The 22,241-nt window shown below is 37.9% G+C and overlaps 1 protein-coding gene across 1 annotated transcript in view; it reads right to left on the bottom strand.

Annotated features, from left to right (window-relative positions):
- trabd2a (TraB domain containing 2A) overlaps window positions 1-9,993 on the bottom strand; it is a 55,287-nt gene extending 45,294 nt beyond the window's left edge. The window contains exons 1-2 of the mRNA XM_008423926.3: window positions 6,342-9,993; window positions 4,261-4,821 (exon numbers count right to left, since the gene is read on the bottom strand). Of these exons, the coding sequence (XP_008422148.2) occupies window positions 4,261-4,821; window positions 6,342-6,452 (672 nt within the window). The 5' untranslated portion in view covers window positions 6,453-9,993. The remainder of the gene's footprint in view (window positions 1-4,260; window positions 4,822-6,341) is intronic.
- Between the last annotated feature and the right edge of the window lie 12,248 nt (window positions 9,994-22,241).

Below are 22,241 nucleotides of genomic sequence, written 5' to 3'. Positions count from 1 at the left end.
CAAATAAAGACTCCAAAGATTCCTCGTGTATGTTTACCCAACAATAATTAACTTGGAGAATCTGTTTTTTTATTCTGTCATATTTGATGTACGCATGCTGTCTGAGTATTTTTCCTTCTCTTCCACCCACCTCCGGACAGAATTAGCTGCAAATGACTTTTTACTACTGGGAGACTAACTGTAGAAAGAATTACAGAGTGCAAGTGTGGTGACAGATGGTCTGTACAGAATAACATTTTGACTACTGTAGTGCAGCTGTACCTAAACAAGGAATGGGCTTTGTGTAGAAAAGTGACACTCTGACAAACACTGTATAGTTTGAGAAAATGAAATGGGCTTTTTTTTTTAGTGGTGTAATTGGAGTGCTGACACATCGGCATATCAGAATAACAACGATGGTCAGAACAAGGGCTGAAATTACAACATCTAATCTGAAAGTTGAGTTTTTGTCACAGACGTCCTTTAATCACGATGATGAAATACAGGCACGCTGGAGTCACAACTGAGAAATTTGAAATCCCTGATGAGGTGCCGATTTCTTCAAGCTACTGGTGTCCGATAACATTTCTCCTCATTTTCTGCTCTTCACCAGATACATTGCCTTAGTAGCTTACATTGCTTTCACCATTTTGTCTTTAGTGTCTGCAGTTTTATATAATAGTGCAAAACTAGATGTTATAAACCAAGGTTTTTCAAAGTGTGGGGCGTTACCCCCAGAACCCCTAAGGGGCGCCAGAGCACTTCAGGAGGAGCGCGACATGAGGAAAAAAATATTAAGCACCAAAAGTAACTGCGAACATTTAGCCAACTTCGCCACGCCAATGTCAAAAAACAAAACGGATAGATTTTATCTACCTAAATCTACGGTAAGTAAGGAGACAGAGTCCGGGCCAAGGAAAATAAAAACGAAGGACCATGATTATTTATGGTTAAGTTGTTCAATTGTTTATTTGCTTTCTGAAGGAAAGGCTAGCTCTCCCACACTTTGAAAACCCCTGTCCCTGACGCAACGTGAGTACAAAAGCTGTGTTCACAGCTGCCTTTCTGTCATGCTTTTTAAAATAAGCCTGGAGACAGCAGCAAAAATTGCGGTACATGCCCTTTACTCTCCATATCTTAAGCTCACTTTTAGTGGGTGCCATACATGACAATATAAAAATGAAACATAACTACAGGGTCAACTTGTCTAGAACTTTGACAGAACTTTATTTCAGAACCCAAAAGGAAGATGGGAAGGAATTACCACAACTTTCCAGTGCGTAAATCTAACTCAGCTAATGATAGGATTATCTAACCAACTATGCAGATTTTTGTTGATGTTTTACAAAAAAAATACACATTTTATAGTTCAATGGTGGCCCCAATTTTTTCTTTAATTGCACGTCATAACCCAGCTATGTAACCAAGCATGATATAATTCTAGATGTATCCTTAACGCACCCATGTGTTTTTAAGAGTGTCAAATATTTTCATTTTTCATTTTTAGCCAGTAAAAACATATCGGAGGCTATAAAAATGTAGAAATGGGGTTCCCTCTCTTTCTTTGCAGCCTGATAAAACGTTGTTTTTCAGTCAAGAATGACGATGGGGCAATACCTTTTCACCAAGCATGTCTGTCACTCATCACTCTCCGCATGGACGTTTTACAGTTGAGTTAAACCAAAAGGCTTTTAATGGAACTGGCCCTTTCAACTACAACATGAAAGAGGGAGATAGAGGTTCACTGGAATATAGAGACAGCAGGGTTAAGGTGTCTGCTGAGCTGCTGGTAATAAGATGGAAACTGAGTGTGAATATTGTGAAGTTTCAAGCTGTGCCGTGTTTTTATGCAGCGTTGCGACAGGGGTTTGTTATGTGGTAGTGAATTTCATCGTTGAGCCTGGGGAGCTTTGTATGCCTTATTGAAGCAAAGCAATGATGATGCAAAGTACCGTATTTTCCGCACTATAAGGCGCACCTAAAAACCGTCAATTTCCTCAAAAGCTGACAGTGCGCCTTATAATCCGGTGCGCCTTATATATGGACCAATATTGAGCCACAACAGGTCTAGCAACTACGGTAAGCAGCCGCCGACTTCATTTTCGCCCGTAGAAGAAGAAGCACGCGGTGCATGCTGGGATAGTTGTCAGAACGCTGGTTTGTTAATAAGGTTTGACTGACCTACATACCTACCGACCGTCTAGTATCAGGTCGTCTGCAGGTCCTTTAGCACCACGTTCTCCACGAACATGCTGTGTGTGAACGGAGAAGGGTGACCATCGTCCGACCACGCCCCGACCCAGTCATGGAAGGCTCTCCTTGCCGACCAGAGTCAGACTGTTTTGTTGACATTCTCTTTAGTGCAGCTCCATCTAGTGGATGCATAACGTAATTCCAGCCTCTACTGTAGCATCTATTCTATGCACCTTATAATGCTTTATAATCCTTATAATGAAAAAAGTTTTAAAATAGGCCATTCATTGAAGGTGCGCCTTATAATCCGGTGCACCTTATAGTGCGGTATATTTTTAGTATAGTATTTTTTATTTTTTTTCTGCTGGCAATCCCGAGTTATACTTCTAATAGCCAGTCTCATGTCAACGCAATGAAGCACACAAACCCTTTGAAGAAAATTGGTAAAAATAAATAAATAAATGAATAAATGACATTTGAATTTTTTTGTACATTACTAATCTAAGAAAGCTTGTTAGATAAAGGTCAGTGAGGATGTTTCTAACGTTTCATCTAAGACTATTTGAAAGAAATCGTATCCATTCAAAGAGCTGTGCAAAATTACAACAAGATCTCTATTTCTGATTTTACCTTTGATGGGTGATACTGCAGATACTTCCTAATTATTGAGCTATCTGTTGAGGCTCCAGCAAGAGGCTGTTGAGGCTACTTTAAGATAATGCTACTTGAAGCTTTTAGGTGTTGTTCTAAATGGCCAGCAGTAACTCCTCACTAATATGGAACATGCTTTCATAGTGATGGCTACCGCTGAAATATGTTTATGAAGCCCGAGAAGGTTACAAGGGCACAGAGTAACGGACAGACAGGCAGTCAAGGGTATTTAAGTGTAGCCATCTGAGGAACAAGGCTGCTTTTCTGTGGTTCTGACTGGAGTTGTTAGGATCAATTTTTTCTTAATACTAAAGAACATAGGGGAGCAAGTTGTTGAATGTTTGCACAGCTGATTATTAACAGCACACCTTCTACCACTTTAATAATCTGGAAAAAACAGTTGGATCTGTCTTTCTATACTCTCATCTGATCTGCATCAGTTTTCAAACTTAACAATTGTTTTGTTTTTTTCAATATGATCAAGAGATTGATTTAATAGTTTACATTTGAACAGGCACAATATCGCTACAATTAAGTGAAACAAGAAAGACCTGTAATTACAAATCTGTATAACACACTGTATGCTTATTAATTATGATGACAAAAGTACATAAACTGAATTAAGGTCAAACTAATGAAGCTGATGTGTTCAGTGCTTTATACTTAATTGTCACTAGAGTTTCAGCAGGCTTGACCACACATTCGGGTGTATAAATAGTGATGCACAGACAAATCACCTGGTGAACAGAATCAGTTGATTATTTGTTTTGGAGGCTTTTTGGATAAGGCGCTCAAGAAAAAGGAAAAAATATAGATTTTGTTCACATCAGTGAATGACTCATTTATCGGTGCTACCAGGTGGCTACAACAAAAACACTCACAAGAGAAAGTTGTTACTGAGGGAGGAAATCTTTAAACTTATCTGCTTTCAGTATCAGTGAGATGTTTAAAAATGAACTTAGATGGAACATGTGGATGAAAGATGCAAATTTAAAAAAATACATTGTATTTTTTACAACATGTGTCAGATTCATTTAGGTTGAGAGATCCACTCTCAGCAGATAACAGGAAGGTAATAGCAAAGTTATGCAGTTTTATTGTTTTGAGCTTTCAGCTCAGCTGTGGTTTTATCCTCCCCTGTCAATTTCACCTTTTTTTTCTCATCTACCCAAGAAGCCAATTAAAGAGATCTCACTCTATCCTGGTGGTTTTATTAGCAAAACACATTCAGCTCAGTTACACTTTTAAGTTTTTGGGGGTTTTTTAACTCTTAAAGGTCTGCGTACATTCGAAGATATAAAGAATAAATGCAAGCTTGTCTTAAAGAGATCTATCCTTTGTAAGATGAACAACACAGTCCTAAATATTCACTCTGCTAAAGACATGCATGTTCAGGAGAAGTAGCTCTAAAGTCAATGCTCAAAGTGTCAAACTCACCTGCGAGAAATTGAGACCGTTGAGCGGATGGCATTGTTCCTCCACCTTCTCCACTGCTCCTGTTCTCTTCCTCATCCTCTCCGCCTCCTGGGCCAAGTACAGGTCCAGGACCGGCACCCCTCGCGTCTTGATGTCGGCCTCAGTTAACGAGTTCACCATCAGCATCACCCACACGGGACGCTTCCTTTCCCAATTCCCAGCTATGGCATTAAAGAGGTAGTCAGCGTAGAGTCCCTTCCCTCTTTGATCAGGGGTCATCCAAGAGGGCATCATCAGTTTTACGTACTCGAGGTGTCTTTTAAGTCTCTTGTAGATGTCTCTTGGTAGGACATCCTGGAGGTTTTCCCCATGGGGGAGCAGCTGACAGCTGGTCAAGGCCGAGATGGTGTACGGGTCAGTTAGGTCCAGCTCAAAGTAAACAATGTTGCTCTCCTGGAAGGCTTGCTTGGAATTTTCAGGGATGAAGTCCCAAACACGGGTGTAGGGAACATGGATTGTACCGTAAAAATAGGAAGGGGGATCCCGCTTGATAGTCCACAGAAAGGAGTTTAGGTCAGCTTGCTGAGGGAAAAATGAAAACAATACAAAATAAACTATGCTATGTTGATGTTTTCAATGTGACACAGCATTTATTTTATGCCTTTTCACAGGAATAAACTCAAAATATTCAGTGTGGAAATAAATCCCCAGATATATGTAAACTGGATTCAATAGTTCCTGGTCATTAAACTTGATGCCATTTCGCATTGGCCAATTAATTTACGAGGTGCTCAAAGGCAAGTTAGGAACACATAAATTCTATAAGAGAGGCGAGGTTTGAATTTGCAATTACTTTACAACCAACACCGAACTTGTCTGACACCTAGAACCTCTTTGTCTGCCTGTTAGACTGCTAACAGACTGATAATTACTTTTTAACAGGCCACTTAGAAGCCGGGTGCCAGAGAAACAATACACATGTGGGTAATTGTCTGACTAAAGGGCTGTTGCCCAGAATGTTATGCCTTCCTGTTGCCATTGAATAAAACTCCCTGAGAGGTCAAGGGAAATGTGCAAACACAGACGTACTGTTAAAGTGACTAATGGGTAGTAAGCAGAGAGCAGATAAAATAATTAGAAATAGATAGAAGACATCTTAATTTGAAACCTGTTTCCTCAAGGCTAATAATTAAAGCATAATGTATTTAAGCATCTTAACTGACACACTTACCATAAAATCTAGTCCCTTTCACTGGTTGTTTGTCTTTGAAAGTTGGCTGCCACACACGTAAAATGTGATGAGGACTGCAGGCTTTAAGTATATATTTGTAATTCTGACAGCATGTAGCTCAATAAATTTACTATGTAACTTTCATAAATGTTCCTTTACTTTGTGAACATATAAAATGGGAGGGAAAAAAAACAACGTTCTTGACTTTTAGTGAAAGGTACCACTACAACGATTAGCAAATTCCCATATTTTCCCACTTGCAACTATAGAACTTATTCAACTCAGTTGCGGTGTTATTCCTCAGAGATAGATAAAAACATGTCATTAGCACAATCTCATTTAAATCAACTCTTACCAATTTCGCATCACCCACAGAAAATAACCACATAGTATCATGCTGCCAACACCATGTTTCACTATGGAGATGATGCACAGTGCAACTTTTTAACCACAGTGTTTAGCTGTGTTACTGAGTAATGGAGGTTAAATATATACATACGTATATCACACTATTTTTTATTTTGCTTCATAATATTCTTTGCACCAGATGAGCCACTTTGTCTTGGACAATCACATCAAATCCCCATAAAATCGCATTGATTTATGTGACGTGAAATGTGCAAAAGTTTTACAAGCCACTGAATTTGCACTTTAGCAGTCTTTACTATAATTATTCTCAGGCTACTCAGATTTTCTTGCATGTCTAATGTGACGAGTAAAGAAAATATTAAAAGTATGAATGAAAACAACATTCGGAATAAAAAATATGAATAATTATAGTCAAGGAGGAGTTCAGGTGGCGCTTTCAGATTCATTAAATTACACATTTTAATCAAAGCAGACCAACTAATTCATTTTATAAAACACTTACCTTCCTATTTAGCTCGCAGCTGGAGCTGGAGGAATCCTTCAGCCTCCACTGGTCTGCACGTACCAGCAGGATGAGACAGGACTGAATGAATGCGCCCAACGTGCCCTGCATTGTACAGCTCTCAGCAAACTTGTCCAAGACAGCTCCAACAACGTGTTTGCAACAGCTCTGTTTATTTCTCCAGCGCGCATGGAGAGCGGTCCTTTATTTCCGCAGCCCCGGCACCATGCGGTCACGTAAAATGAGCTGACAAGTATCCGACAAAACCGCCGGACATGGTCATGTTGACTGAAGCCTCCTGGACGCTGCCGCTCCCGTTGCCGTTTCACGTGTTGCTCTGGGTGAGGGAAGAGAGATGTCCTCCCGAGGGTCAGATCATCCTTCCACCGCTCCGCTATAAGCAGATGTTTGTTTGTTTTTTCACTTCTAAAAAAAAAAAAAAAAAAAAAAAAAGCTCTGTAATGTTTCTTTTGAAAGATGATTTGATCACAGGCAGAAGTTGCAAGTGAGTTTGATCCAACAGGTCCGAACTGAGTACGCGATTCAAAGTTAAAGAAAGTAAAAGTCTGTGTTGCAACTGTTCGGTTGCAAGCCCAAAGTAAGCGAGAAAAGTTCTTAAACCAAACTTCCTTGCAGTGTGCGCTGCAGGCTCGCTGCTCAGCGTTTGTGCGTCTCTGTGTCAGTGTGAGAGCACGCAGCTCCACTACCCCCTTAGTTTACCCGCATAATCCCACCATCACGACCCCCATTCCACCCTCTCTCACACACACACGCACTCTCTCAGAAGCAATAATCTGATTAAACATCACCTTGTGCCCATCATTCACATGAACCACGTAAACACACCACAGCCGCATTGTCCACATATTTTGCATTTGCTCTTGGTTTAATCAACACCAACATTGGCAAGTTGTTCCAAAGTTAAACTGATCTCTTGTTGTGACCCCAGGAGGGCCAAGACAATCATGGGCGGCAGAAAATCCAGGGGATTACTTACAAACTACAGGCGTTATTAACATGAGAAAACCTGCAATGACAATGTTTTAATTTAGGTGTTTGAGGACAACGACCCGCCTTTTCAGACTGCATACGTTTTCTGTGCCTTCGTCATGTTGGACATATTTATTTATTTTTTTGGTCAAAAAACAAAGATGTATCATCATCATTATCAACATCAACATCTCCAATGGCTGAAACCCAGTCAAGTGCACACAATCATGAGATGTTTAAACAAAAAAAAAGAAGAAAAAATACATATATAATAAGAATGTTCTTTAAAAGCAATGGTTTAGCACTGATTGAGAATTTGGATTTCATGGAATAGGATTAGAACCAGATGAGCAACATGTTCCTTATTTGAAAAATGGCCTTAGATCATTGAGGGGCAGTGACGTCAGACGTATGAATAAACACACAACGAGTTTCTAACGTGAAACTATTCACCACACCCAATTTAGTTTGACCAATTATGGAAAAAATGCGACTTTTAAAATGCCATCAACTTACCAGTGATGTTTGTCTATTCTCAATTTTTGCATACTCTATATGACTACCTCTCTTTGTATGTTTTAATTTATTTTTAATTATCCCTATAATGAAATTAAAAACAACACTTATAATGAGCACACCTGATTACATGAGCTGGTGTTTGAACGCGAATCTTACCAGTTAAAGCGCCACCTAGTGTCCAAATGCTCCGGGGTGAACTGTTTCTCTAGCATAAATTTAAATCAATATATGACTGAAAAATGTAAACATAAAATAAAATAGAATAAATATGGTGAGGGAAGAAAATGAAAGTTGTGTTTACTAAATGTTTTGTGCTATACGGTCCTTTACCCAGGCATCATGTGAAATGTTTGTGTTAGTAGTCCTTCGTCTTGGAATATAAATACTTGTGGCAGCTCTTCAAAATCGGAAACGATTACGTGCCTCCGCCTGTTTCCTTATCACATAATACTTCACTAAAATCTGTTGTTATTCTTTTCAAATGTACTGTGTTGGTCCCCTGATAAATTGTTTAATTAAAAAGTCCTAAAATTAATGTATCTTTTACTGCAGCATTATTATCTCTGCAGTATTATTATTATTATCCAACACCAGTTTGTGGACTAGAAATCTAAATGTTTTGCCCAGAAAAGGTCTCTGGACACTTCTTTATGGATAACAACACAATTTAAAAATAAAAGGGTTGGTTTTTAGACATATGAAATATAATTATTTTATTGATTAATAAATTGGCCCTTTACTCTCTGCGTTTATCCTCTCCACATTTATAGGTTGCCCTTGTAAAGATATGCAACAATCATTTATTTACTTCTTGTGCAGCAACATATTCTCATATTAAGAAAAAGCTAAAAATGCAACTTGTAACTGATTTTTTTTTTTTTTTATGAAATAATTGGTGCTAAATAAAATAAGCCACAACCTAATATATATCTATCTGAAGCAATTTTAGAGGCCTGTCTCTGCCAGCTATTCTTCAAAATGGAAAAAAAAACGAGAAAACGCAAAAGTTTAGAAAACAGATGTGTGTCAGGAAATGACATCACAAAAGCAGCTTCTCATCTAATCTAACAAGGCTGGACAAGAACCCAAGTTTATCTCATCAACACACACAGTGAGGTGGATGGTAGGAGAGGTAATAAAGAAGATTTGTGGGAGAGTGGCAGCAAATGCTACAGAATTATATGATAAATTAATTTAAGGCCTTTTGCAAATTTTTCCAATAAGTGTACAGAGATACATTTTGACTTGTTGAAACAGAAGTGGAAAGACATAAAACAAAATAGGAGCCTATAGTTTTTGAAGACACTGCATGCCAAGTTAATTCATAGCAGCTGTTAGAAGCTCACACACACAAAAAAACAGAACTACAAAAATGAACGAGTGTGTTGATGATGGTCTTTTTTTTTCCCTTTGCTGTTCGGGATTAAAAGATGACCATCTGTGCATCTGCTGCTACAAACACGCACCTGGTCTTCATCTCCTCTGTCAGGCTGCTCTGTCATCCTCCTCGTGCTCTGTTAAGAATCATAGACAGTACGCTCTGATGGAAGACCTGCTGACTGATGTTTTATTCACAAATATCATGTATGATTCTGGACTACAGAGAAGCAAAACCTTATGCTTTACTTTTCACTCAGGGTTTGGTTTGCGGCTCATAATTCCTTGACAAAAAGAAAAACTCTAAGAAGAAAAATGGGACTATTAGTGAGCTTTATCCCAATGGAGTATCTTTATATATTAAACTAAACTTAGATTATAGTAAGGCAGATGAATAATATATATTATGGCTGCACAGTGGCGCAGTTGGTAGAGCTGTTGCCTTGCAGCAAGAAGGTTCTGGGTTCGATTCCCGGCCCCGGTCTTTCTGCATGGAGTTGGCATGTTCTCCCTGTGCATGTGTGGGTTTTCTCCAGGTACTCCGGTTTCCTCCCACAGTCCAAAAACATGACTGTCAGGTTAATTGGCCTCTCCAAATTGCCCCTAGATGTGAATGTGTGTGTGCATGGTTGTGTGTCCTGTGTGTCTCTGTGTTGCCCTCTGACAGACTGGCGACCTGTCCATGGTGACCCCACCTCTCGCCCGAAACGTTAGGTGGAGAGAGACACCAGCAACGCTCCTGACCCCACTAAGGGACAAGGGTGCAAGAAAATGGATGGATGGATATATATTATATCTTGCCAGCATGGCTGTATGCTTATGCTTGTTAGTGATAAAATGTAGGCTTGCTTAAAACAAGTAAACCAAAATTCTACTTTGTATTTTTGAGAAAATGGCAGCACAATTGCATGGATTTATTTACCGTTGCAATACTTTTAAAAGAAAATATTTTAAATGAAGCCTTTGGAGTTGTTTCCTATGTCAGAACTGCTTTCCATAGTGCTGTACATTTTCACATTAGTGTCCTGTTTGCAGACATCAAGCAGGAAAAGGGCTCAAGTGTTGTCTAGCAAATATCTGATTCTGCCTCAGTGGAGAAATATTCAAAAAGATTCTGCAATATGGAAATGACTACATAGCCGTCACCCTATAAGCACTGTGTGGTGAATGTCTTATCCTGTCAGGTGACTCTTACTCCTGTCTTTTCGATTTGTCCCCGAAAATAATGTGACAAAAAAAGTCGGACAACTTAACTATGACAAATTTGGAGTCGGGGGAATTGTTGTGTATGTTTCCAACAGTTACCTCAAACAATACATTTGAAATAAACCAATTTAAATATAATCAACCTTTATTATTTAATAATGTTTATAGGAACATTATTAAATAATAAATTAGTTTATGGGAAATTGGATTCCCTAATGTCTAAGCACTTTGTATTGCCTTGTTGCTGAAAATGTGCTATATAAATAACATTTACCTTTACACAACAAAAAGCTCAGCCAGTTTTAGTGCTATAAATATCAACGCATCTTGAATTATCATAGATGAGCGTATCTCCATCCATGAACCTGTCTTCTTCTGAGTCTGGTCAGAGTTTGAGGAGAGGGTTTCTGACCATATGGTCTGAAGAGACCCACGCAGAAGCCAACAGCAGGCATAAGAGCACAGGATACGCAGAGCACAGCAGAATGTTTTGCAGCTTAAATACTATAGATCGCTCAAATTATTAGGCTATGCTTGACACATTCTGCATAGCTGTAGAAATATCAACATGGGAAACAGCAGCACTGTGAGTTGACTGCCTGAACTAGATCAGACTTCCCCTTATTTCTAGCCACAGGCTGGATTTGTTTTGTCACCACAGACTGTGGGCAGGATTGTAAGTGAGGTTACAGAAATTAGTGGGATCTTGGGCTCACTAAGTCCGTATGACAAACAGATACTATTTATATACCAACTGATGGTTTTGGTGGTGATGCTGGGAGCCTTTCTGTCCTACCATCAAAAGCGTGCATATGTGAGTGCATCTGAACTCTACTAAGACTTTAACTAGAACTGTGTGCCTTGGTCAGATGAGACTTAGATTGAGCTTTTTGGCAATAAACAATGCTGGAGAGTTTTGCACCAAACAAAACAAAATAAATGGGAAAGTGTCTCATGCTCAGCAATATAAGAAACTGATTACAGCTTACATGTTTTGGAATTGTATTGTATATATATATATATATATATATATATATATATATATATATATATATATATATATATATATATATATATATATATATATATATATAATATACATACAGGTATTATGCAGGCAAATAAACTAAACAGGCAATAGATGGGATGATTGCACCATTTGTGTTGCATAAAGACCAGAAGTGGTTTGAAATAAAAGATTAATTAATTTTCTGCCTTTTTGCCCATCTTTCCTAGGGGTGTCATTAACTGTGGCCAACACTTCACAACTAAGGCAAGTTAATAGCCAGCTGAAATTAGAGAGACCAATGTCCTCTTACTGAGCCAGGCAGCTTTTTTGGAGGGGATAAAGAGGTATTGTATTACTATATGATTTCTGAAAATCAAATGCCTTTTAGAGAGCCTTTTAATGTTTATATCTTGGTGAAAACTGCTGGATCCATGTAATCATAATCAGACGTTTGTCTGAGCACCAAAACCACATTAAGCTGTTCTGGTATTATGCACGATATAAAACTGAACCGTCTGGTTTTGTAGCAATTGTCCGTATGCTTCAAGCCTGAATGCAACCTTGTTACAGATTTTTGTTCTGGTTTAGCTGTAATAAACCGGCTGTTGGAAAGCTGGATTTCTCGTATGACTCGGGTCAATAAGCAAGGGGGACACAAATCTTCTTGAGAGTGAATTGATAAGTGAAACTTAGTCTATTAAATCTATATCTCCTTACACATTTCTTGTCAATTTCAAGAAGTTTTAGGCAGAATTTTAAACATTTTTACAACTTCTGGCTGTATTTTCTGAAAACTACAGTTAATCTGACCAAAATGGCAGGTAGAGCAAGTTGCCAATAGAGGAGCTATGTTGATTTCGAGGAAGTTCTGGTCAACCGTCCTTCGATTTCTACTGTGCTCAGTCTGAAAGGTCAACCGTTTAGCGTGTCAGAGGATATCGTTTGGCGTCAGGAGGAGCCAGACAATAACTCAGGAAGACTGAAAAGACGTAATAAGAAGCATATGGAGCATGCTCGGGGAAAAGGCAGAAGTATTGGCAGCTCACACATGCATGTCAAATATGGCTAAATGTACTCCAAGTGCTTCCAGTAATTTCACTGCCTGAATGGCTACTTTGGCTGTGTGCCTTGATGGAAGTAGTGTCGTCATATCAAACACACAACACTGCAAGGTGCAAAGCAGAATTGTGTATCCTTACCCAAATTTGATATTATTTTAATGTTCTTTTAAGAGATTATTTATCAAAATAATGGTAAGCAAAAAAAAAAAGTTTTCAGTACGTTTCAACCGAGAGAATCAAATTTTTATATATTTTTTGTCCACTTTATTAAGCAGAAAACACAGTGAATTTACATTTTATGACAATATGTGAATAAGCAGCCAGTATGGGGACTGATTGGAAACTTTGGCTTGATTTTTGTCAATTATTAGAAGATGAAGATAAACTAAGATATTTTATTAGGCTGATTATTTCTAGTATTTCAGTGATCTGACAATTATTCTGACAATTAATCAAGAAATCAAGTAAAGAATTTGATAACATAAAACAATAGTAACTACTGCCATGACAGCTGTATATTAATATTGGTGAAAATTGTCACATTTGTGCTTGACATTATTTGAGGCAAGTAAATAAATGAATAATTAAAAACTTTTTTGGTGTTGAGAAGCACTGGCACCAAGCTTTGGTTTGGTCCGTCTTTCTTTCTCCATCTTCATCGTGGTTGATTAAGAAAAGTTAATGCTCCCAAATACCCCATTCCCATCACTTATGGTCATTATATAGTTGCAAACTTCATTTCCACATATTCTGGATGTTTCAGGTTTAAAATAACACAATATTTGTTCAGTACACTTAAATACCAAACAACAAGTTTTGTACTTAAAAATAGAGAAAATGACATGTTGAGATATTTTTTGATTATATAATACTGAAAATAATCATTAGCATTCACTGTAAACCTTTTGTCTGACTCCTAATTCAAGCCCCGTGGAAATTAAAGAAAAAATAATCACATCCAGTGTCCGGCGTCTTTCAGGATACAGAGGGTTTTATCAGGTTGCTTCCTGCTGAAGGAAACTTTAGTAAGCTCTCACTATCAAAACTGACTCAGACATAATTCTGGTCACAGAAACTCCACAGAACTTCCTTGTTTGGAGTGCACTGTACACATCTTAATCTATGCAATTTCAGGAAACGCCGATTTCCCTAAATGTTTTTAAATTAAGTTGGGAGTTAGACTCCTCACTGCTATAAAATGTTTATCTGATTAGAACAGTCATAAACGCTTGGCCGGTTGACTTTAATCCAGGAAACAAGCCTGTTCACCGTTGTTCTGTGATTTCATAATTTTGAGGCAACTGTGTATTTTCCTTGTGGGAAAAGATAACTTAATTGTTTTCATGTTGCTTACTGTAACTGTCACCTTTTGTAATTTGTGCCTACCCAACATGAGCAAGAAACTGTCCATATGGCTCAGGCCCAGTATCATTTGCGCACTGGCTTTCTGGTTTTAGCAGGAAGACAAACCGCGTGATTGTTGTTGCTGATATTCACGACACATTGAATTATCTGGTTCTTGTAAACATCCACAGTTTTGCATTTCCAAACCAAACATGACACAAATGAGAAGTGGCACACAGAGCAGAAAAAATGCGTGCCTGCATGAGTAGTTATGATGGAAGTGGTTGTGTGACAGAGGCCTTAGTCACAGCATCAAAGCACAAATGGTGTTCAGGGGGAAAAACATTTACTGGAATCCGGAGTGTCCTGGCGGCTCTGTGGCCGAGCGTGCATTCCATGATCTGAAGCTCTGATCCCAAGTTTATGGCCTCAATTAGTTCACCACTACCTTCCTCCCATTCTTGTCTGACTCCAGGAATATATTTGAACAATTTCTAAGTTGAATTTAAAGCCATTTGCAATAAAGGAAAAAAAAAAAGTGGTAATTATAATTTTCCATTTAACTAAAAATTCTAACAATTATATTGCCTGACAATAAATGTCAGGGGGAAAAAAATCAGGAATGAAGAGTTCAAATGGGGTTAGGCTACGAAAGAATGTGGTGAAGAAATCTGTCGTGCGCTTCCTAAATGTTGTTTTTATGGAAGAGAAGCAGGGGGAAAAAAATCAAAAAGTCCCATCTAAAGTTTTCCACAAACAATGTAAGGGACACAGCAAGTATGGAAGAAGCTGCTCCAGTAAGTTCAAACCAAACGCATCACACTGAAACCTCATCACTACAGTAAAACATGGTGGTAGCATCATGCTGTTTGGATGTTCTTCTTCAGGAACGACAAGGCAGCAAGTGAGGATGAATTGAGCTGGTCAGTGGTCACATTGCAATGCTGGAAGAAAATATTGACCTTTACCTTTAAGTTTGTATACTTGCAGGGCAGCAACCCTGAACCTAAAGCCGGAGCTGTAATGACTTGGATCAAACAGTAGAAAGACTAAATCAAAGTCCAGACCTAAATCCAATTAAGAATATGTAGCAAAATATGACAGTTGTTGTTCACAGTGCTCTCCATCCAGTTATAACCAAGCCTAAGCTATTTTGCAATAAGTTATGGTAAATCCTACAATCACTAGATGTGCAAACCGGATAGAAAGTGTGCTGTCCTCGCCCTGAGTTTTCCATTTTTCAGCAGTTAGACAAACAGACGACGACGATTCAATAAATAAAACTTCTTTCTTTTTTTACTTGTTTATTGAAGAGTGGCCTCTGACCACTGCCATCACTTTGGCCATCGCAAACTGTAACACACAAGACTTAGTATTAGCTAACGAACAGCGCAAATTATCCTTCGAACTAAAAATGAAACTAAAACATGTTGATACATGACTTAAACGTACAGATTATTTATACCACCGTTACACAGAACAAAGAGACAGTTATTATTTTCACAATTAGCAAATACTTACGAACAAATCTTGTCTGAAACACAACGTATTTCAGACAAGAAATACGAACAGTTCGAATTACACGAACACGGTGTTGCGCTCCACCATCTTGGATCTATTTTCTGTTTTTAGCGTCGCCAAACAACATAACAAAATATCCACCAGGGGGCGTTCTGCGCGGTTTTCAGCCTTGCCGGTCCAGTTTTACTTACAAAAGGCAGCACAGAAAACATTTCAAGGCGTGACTGGAGCAAAATGTATGTAAATATAGATGCATCATGCATGTCAAAGTTTTGGGGGGGACGGTGACTCAAGGGGTAGGCATTATCATGTTATACAGTAGGTTGCCAGTTTGAACACGCCAACATAACAAAAGTATGAACCCGCTGACCTGCCATCTACATATAGCATTGAGAAAGCACAATGAAAGTGTTACATTTTTTAACAGTTTAAAATACACTACATTAATTCAGACAACTTCTTGTTTGTTGAAAAATAAGTGATGCAAAAGAAAAGTCTACTAAAGCGGTTGCATTCCACCAGCATCTGTGTCAAAACAAGCTAACACCCCTTTTTTCCCCCTTTCATTGAAATAATAGGAAGCCATGATTACTGCAGGACAATGTTTGGTTTGACCACTGCAGAGTGGGGACGTACCACAGGAGCTATGCCTGTTGATGGCCACCAATCAAGTCTGTATTACAAATTTCTTCTGATTCCAACCCTTTGCTTCAAAGACTGAATTTTAACTTGTCTTTTTTATTTATTTATTTATGTATTTTATTTATGTGTTTGTTATGTAGCCTACACCAAAAGCGGGAAAAATATGCAACGCACACAGAGATATAAAACGTTTAAATGAGGTCAAAAGTTGACAATAAAAAACAGATAATTACTTTCCCGCGAATCATAATCCCAGCTCCACCCTCAGTTACTAACAGAGTTCAAGATGCTTAGCATACTTGTCTTCACACAAGTCGCTTCAGTGAAGATGCACAAAATGCCGCCTGCTGCTGCTGAAGGATTGGACCTTCTTAAAACCAACATTTATTTTCAATTTACCAAGTAAAAGCAAAGCAAATCGTTGGAAACTATTTCAACTGTTTCAGTAATTTTGATTCCCAAATTTACTGCTGCATGTATTCCCAAGACTGGATTACTATTATTTGTCTCATTATTTTTGGATCGCTGCACAGCTCCAGCGTAATAATGTAATTGCATATGTGAAACTGGAGTAAAATCCAGGATGGTAGTTGATGGACCTCATCTGTTTAGCATTAGTGCTGCAATGGACACTTCTGCCAGAGTGTTTTCCCTCAGGTGTAAGATCTTTCTTCAGTAACGACTTGATGAAAAGCTACATCTGAACTCCAACAGCTTCTCTGGGGATTGCAGCAGCAGCAGATATTCAAAAAGGACGCTGTCAGAATGGAGGAATGTCAAACGCAGAGATTTGCAGAACTTTTCTTGGCTCAGTTTGAAAGCCATGGAAATGTGCTGAATCATTTAAAACTCATATTTCTTTGTAAGGAAAATTACACTCCCCTGTCACTTTTTTTTTCTGTTGCATGTCACATGTACAAGAATAATTATTCCCACTTTAAAAATTTAAAGTTACAAGACAACATTTTAATGGAGAGACAGTAAAGCTTCAATTCTTCCAGCGATCAATCTTTAGGTTCTTGCCAAAAGTAACACTTTTAGCTTCAGGTTCACTTGTAGGTTAAGCAGAAAAATTGCCTTAGAAATGGCCAACTCATTCTTTGTGTGCATGCATCCACATAGTGCAGTTTAATCAATGCCAATGAACAATTTGCACTGCCAATAGAAAAAATATAATTTTTTTTTCTTTATTGGCAGTGCAAAGCTGAATTGAAGACCACACGCATCATTTTGTAGATCTAAAAATATCACAAATTAGGTGTTTTTCGTCATTTACAAAGATGCTCATTTACTGTCAAAGTCATGAGACCAGATGTCCTAGGAGAAGCTAAGTATAAAGCAGCTGAACCAAAGTTTTCTCAAAAGTTTATAAAGTCGTAAAAGTTTGACTGTATATTATTAACTGGAATTGTGTTGAAATTTGTTACAAACCAAATCATCAATGAGTCATAAAACACAGAGTAAGCAATGCTAGTGTTAACCTATACAAACACGTTATCAGATAGCTCTGCATAAAAACACCAACACAATCAAGGAGTGAGTTTATTGAAAACTGTGAGGAGTCAAATATACGCATAAAAACTAAAAGTTGTTCTGCAAAAACTTCACCGTACAGAAAACCAGCTAGTGGAGTGTGAAGAATATCACAGGTGGCATAATACTGATGAAATGCATATGGTAGTTTGTTTCTTTCAACAACAAAAAAAAAACTACACTTGTTTTTCAAATAATTGATTTTGTCAAAGATTCACACTGGTCCTCAAGATCTGCAATTATTTATTCTAAACTGACTGATGGCTATCGTGAACAAACCAGCAACTCGTCATGCACACCGGCATATATAAAATAGGTTTTTGTTAGATTTGCAATTTCATATTATCATCACTGCATGTTCAGTAAACAACATGCAGTCTTTCACTGCTGTTGTTTTTCGTACAGCTGGATTTTCCATGCTTGTCACTGGAAGACTTTGACGGCCAGGCAATGCGTGACTCAGGCGGCTGAGTTGGAAATATGAAAAGAAATAGAAGCTACATAACGACTCACTCAAGCAGTCATGGGCCCATTAATCAGCAACAGTTGCTCCTATGAAGCTTCTTTCAAATTTCTCAGTTTAATTTTTGCACTCACCTGGCCATGGACAAAGAACAATTTAACTCACCTTTTCATGTCTTTATTTTATACATTTTTTAAAATTAAGCTTCAGCCACAATGACAGAGACTGGAGAGGTGGAGGGGAGTCACAGCGATAGCCAGAGTTAGCCTTACAGAGCAGGCAGGGGAAAGGATGAAGAGGTGTGAAGGAATGCAGCTGTTCAAACAGCTCTTTGATTTCGCGGTCGCACTGCCCGGCGTGACTCACTGTGGCTCAAACACACAGGAGATCACCTCAACATTCATCCCTCTGGTCCAGCAATGATCAGCTCTCTGCTTGCCCCCTTTTTTTTGTATGAGGGAGAAATGACAGAGATGTATCTGTCTTAATTTATTTACAAAGAATTAAAAAAATCTTTTTTTTAAGAAGGAATAAACTAAAATCGCATGGAAACAGAGATGAAACAAAAAAGATGCTATAAATAACAGCGAATTGAATCTAATTTTCTGCCTTTTTACCATCCAAGTGTCATGTTTCTTGAGACCATCTGCTCTTGATAGGAAAATTGAATATAACACACTAGACAAAATGAAAAATGGCAATGGGAGGACACAGCAGTTTCCTATTTTCTCCTTTAGTATGGCCGCCCTCAGAAGTGCAGAAATGTCCCGCAAACCTAAATTGAACAAATTGGCACATCTTAAATGGACATAAAAAAATATATATATCTTACCATGTTTTGTCCAAGGAACAATATGAAATACAGTGAAGGCAACATGATCAGCACATGTTGAAGGTGCCTAGTAGCATTTTGCTGGTGCACAACATCTGCGTAATGTAGCATAATGGTGTACCGTGTGGTACACCATTAATAATTATGGATTCTAATTATGGATTTTGTGTGTTTTATGAATTCAAATTAACACGACTAGATTCATGACAGAAACCTCAGTCTTTGATAACATTCGTTGTTCCTTGAAAAGAAAAAAAAGTTAAATGTCTTGGTCTCTTCTTCAGGAGAAAGAGTTTGAAATTTTGATTTCTTGCCTATTTTGGTTAATCCATTTTTTATAATCTATAGTTTTTGTTGATGTTTTTCCTTTGTTTATTCAGTGTTTACATGTCTATTAGTCATTTTCTCTCAGCCACCTCATCCCTGCACCCCTCATAGCAGCAGTGCATTGTTGAACTTGCTGCAGCCATCATTGCTCCTCTAATCATCAGTGATTCCTGTTGTGTCCCATCTTGGCCCTGTTGATCTTCTCATGTCCTGCAAGAGTCTAAGTTTTGCTATTTCATTGAAAAATCTCAGTTCTGTTTCCCCTCAAGTCCAACGAATCCTCAGTTTGGAATAGTACAATCCATAAGTGCTATTCATTCTCCTTGACTCTAATTGGCTGAGACAAGGAAGGGTGTAGATGATTGTGGTTTCCACTGTGCGTATTATTGCACATTAAGGTATATATGTTAGTTTTAATACTTAAAAAAGACAGAAGTGTTTTTGAAGGGGTGTCAAGTATTTGTTGAAATTATTGAGCAGCTGTGGTCCACAAAACCCCTGCAAATACCAGGGCTCCACTGTTTGTCTAAATATGTTGAACACAGGCTATTGTAGGGTGTGCACATATTTTCACATGAGTGGAGCTTTAAGTCTGTTTGGAGAGCAAATCCTCCTCTGTGCTGAGTCTTGAATTGGTTTGGACCTAAGTGCTACTTTTGAACTACATGCTGATTTGATCTTGAACTACATTTCATTTTCAGCGAACAAAAAAAAAATGTGACTTTTGTACAGTAGAGTGCCTCACAGAGAAGCTCTAGACAAATTGTTTTGCCTACCAAGTAAAACCACTAAAACCTCAAAGGATTGTGACATTTTGTGGAGTTAATATGCTAATCTTGAAACCTATCACTTTGTCAGAGGTGGTAAAAGTCTTCAGAAAAACACACATATATCTTTACGTGAATAAAAATTTTGTTTTGAAAAGAACCCAATTTATGTCTTCTGCTAAATGCTCACACACAGAAGCTGTCTGTCTGCTCTACTTTTGTCTACTTGCTCGGCTGGAGTCTGTAGACTCTAGAGCCACTCTGCACCACTTTCAATCTGTAATCGTGTCAACAGACTAAACACTTGGACTGCTGAGTGTAATTCTGACTTGAAGTCATGCCAAAAATGATCATTTAAAATCGGAGATGTTGCCTTCTTGACCACAGTGAAACCTCTCCTTGTGCGTCAGCAGGTGTTCGTTGATACGTATGTTTAGTGTTCAGGAATATGTCAGAATCGCATGTCAGGTTGAGGCCTCTATCGAAACACCAGTTCAACTGTTTGTCTTAGAAAATGCCCACTTGACGGCTGTACTTGTAAACCTAAAAGTGTCATAAAGTCCAAGTTGTGCACCAAACACTTAGCAATGAAGAAATAAAAAAAGGTTCTTTCATTAGAGAGATGACAAGTCTGGCACAGTGGGATGTTATTCTCAGTGGAATGTTTCCATGATTATTTCAATGTAGAGGAAAAAGTCAGACAAAATAAAAGTAAAAAAAAAAAACAAACAGCACACATCTGGGACAGATGAGTTTCGTTTTCTTTTATTTTGGTTTTTAAGACGATATTCTTTTACAACATTAAGAGTAATGGTTCTAAACAAACAAACAAAAAAACTTTCCAATGCTCACATTGACAGATGTCTTCCACTTTTAAAGGAAAAACTGAATTTATTGCAATAAAAAAAGTTTTTTTTAAGATGTATTTTTTAATTAAGCTGCAAATAAAAATACTTTTTGTCAAAGTTGAGGCTCCTTTGTTATATGTGGTAAAAGTCTGTTTCATATCCCATCAGAAACAAACTTTTAGGTTGAATGAAAATCATTCAAAATAACATAAGATTTGGAATAATCTCCTAAAAGTCATGGGTCATACTGATGTTTTTAGGCAGTTTTGAAACGAGTGTTTGTGTTTGTGCTCTTCTTGCTCAGCAGTAGTTTTCAACTTGGAAAACTCCCATGGATGCAGTTTTTGCAAAGCCTCTTCCTGAAGAACAAACACTAATCTTAACAAAGCCAAAAGAGGCCTGCAGTGCTTTATATGTTGTTCTTGAACTCTCAAAGGGATTTTGTTAGGCTAGTCACCCCTGGGAAGGTTCAATTAGTGTTTGATGTTTTGTTAATTTTCAGTTATTGGTTCTCACTGTGATTCACTAGAACCCAGTGTCTAAACAATGGGTTTGAATCCTGTTCCAGATGTGAATAGTTTGTTTCGAAGCTGCTCTTGAATTTCTTAAATCGGGTAATGAGTTGCTGTTCTTTACCCGATCTCCTACTTTAACCTGCTTCCTGTTGTCTGCCATATACCTTAAAAAATTACTGCACCTTCTTTTTTGATTTTTTTCATCCATTACACAAATAATATAAGAAATAAAAAAGTCCATAAAGAAGCAAACACATTTCACAATTTTGTACAGCACTTTTTTTCAGCTAATCAATCCATGGGAATAAAACTTTTGTTGTAAAATATTATTCATCAATTCATGTTGTGATATTTTTCAAAGGTTCAATGACAGAAATGGGAAGAAAAGGAAAAAATATCCAATTTAAAATTGGTTTTCCGTTGCGTGTTGACATCATATTGGCTCATCTTTTGAGGCTAGGAGCCTTTTTATGCTTGAATTATTCACAGGTCAAGAGGCTACCACAAAAACAAACAACTCTCAGCAAAACAAAAACCTGGACTTAAAATTGGGGTGGGGAAAAACTGCAATTGAAAAGTATTTGAGGTATAATTGTTCACTTTTGACCGGTACTGTATGATTGTTGTATTAGCAGAAAGCAAGAATCAAACATTTGATTAAACATTAAATATACTTCCAGGGAACAAGAACACTTCTATGTTTGTCAGACCTCACCACATTAAAAGTCTTTTATTTCATCCTGAAATGGAATTTGATATTGCCACATTGAACTGTAACCATCAGTTCCCCTCTTTTCACTTAGAATGTCAAAGACAGAAGTTAGGGGGGGGGTAACCAGAGAGGTGTATTTATATTGACTCTGGACCTCTGCTGGGACTTGTGTCAGGAAGCACCCAGAGGCTGAGGTTAGAGAGAGAGGAGAAAAAGGAGCTCTCCGGAATGAAG

The sequence above is a fragment of the Poecilia reticulata genome, chromosome 12 (assembly GCF_904066995.2).
Source record: "Poecilia reticulata chromosome 12, P_reticulata-male-v2, whole genome shotgun sequence".
NCBI lineage: Eukaryota > Metazoa > Chordata > Actinopteri > Cyprinodontiformes > Poeciliidae > Poecilia > Poecilia reticulata.
This window is presented reverse-complemented; position numbering and strand designations above follow the sequence as displayed.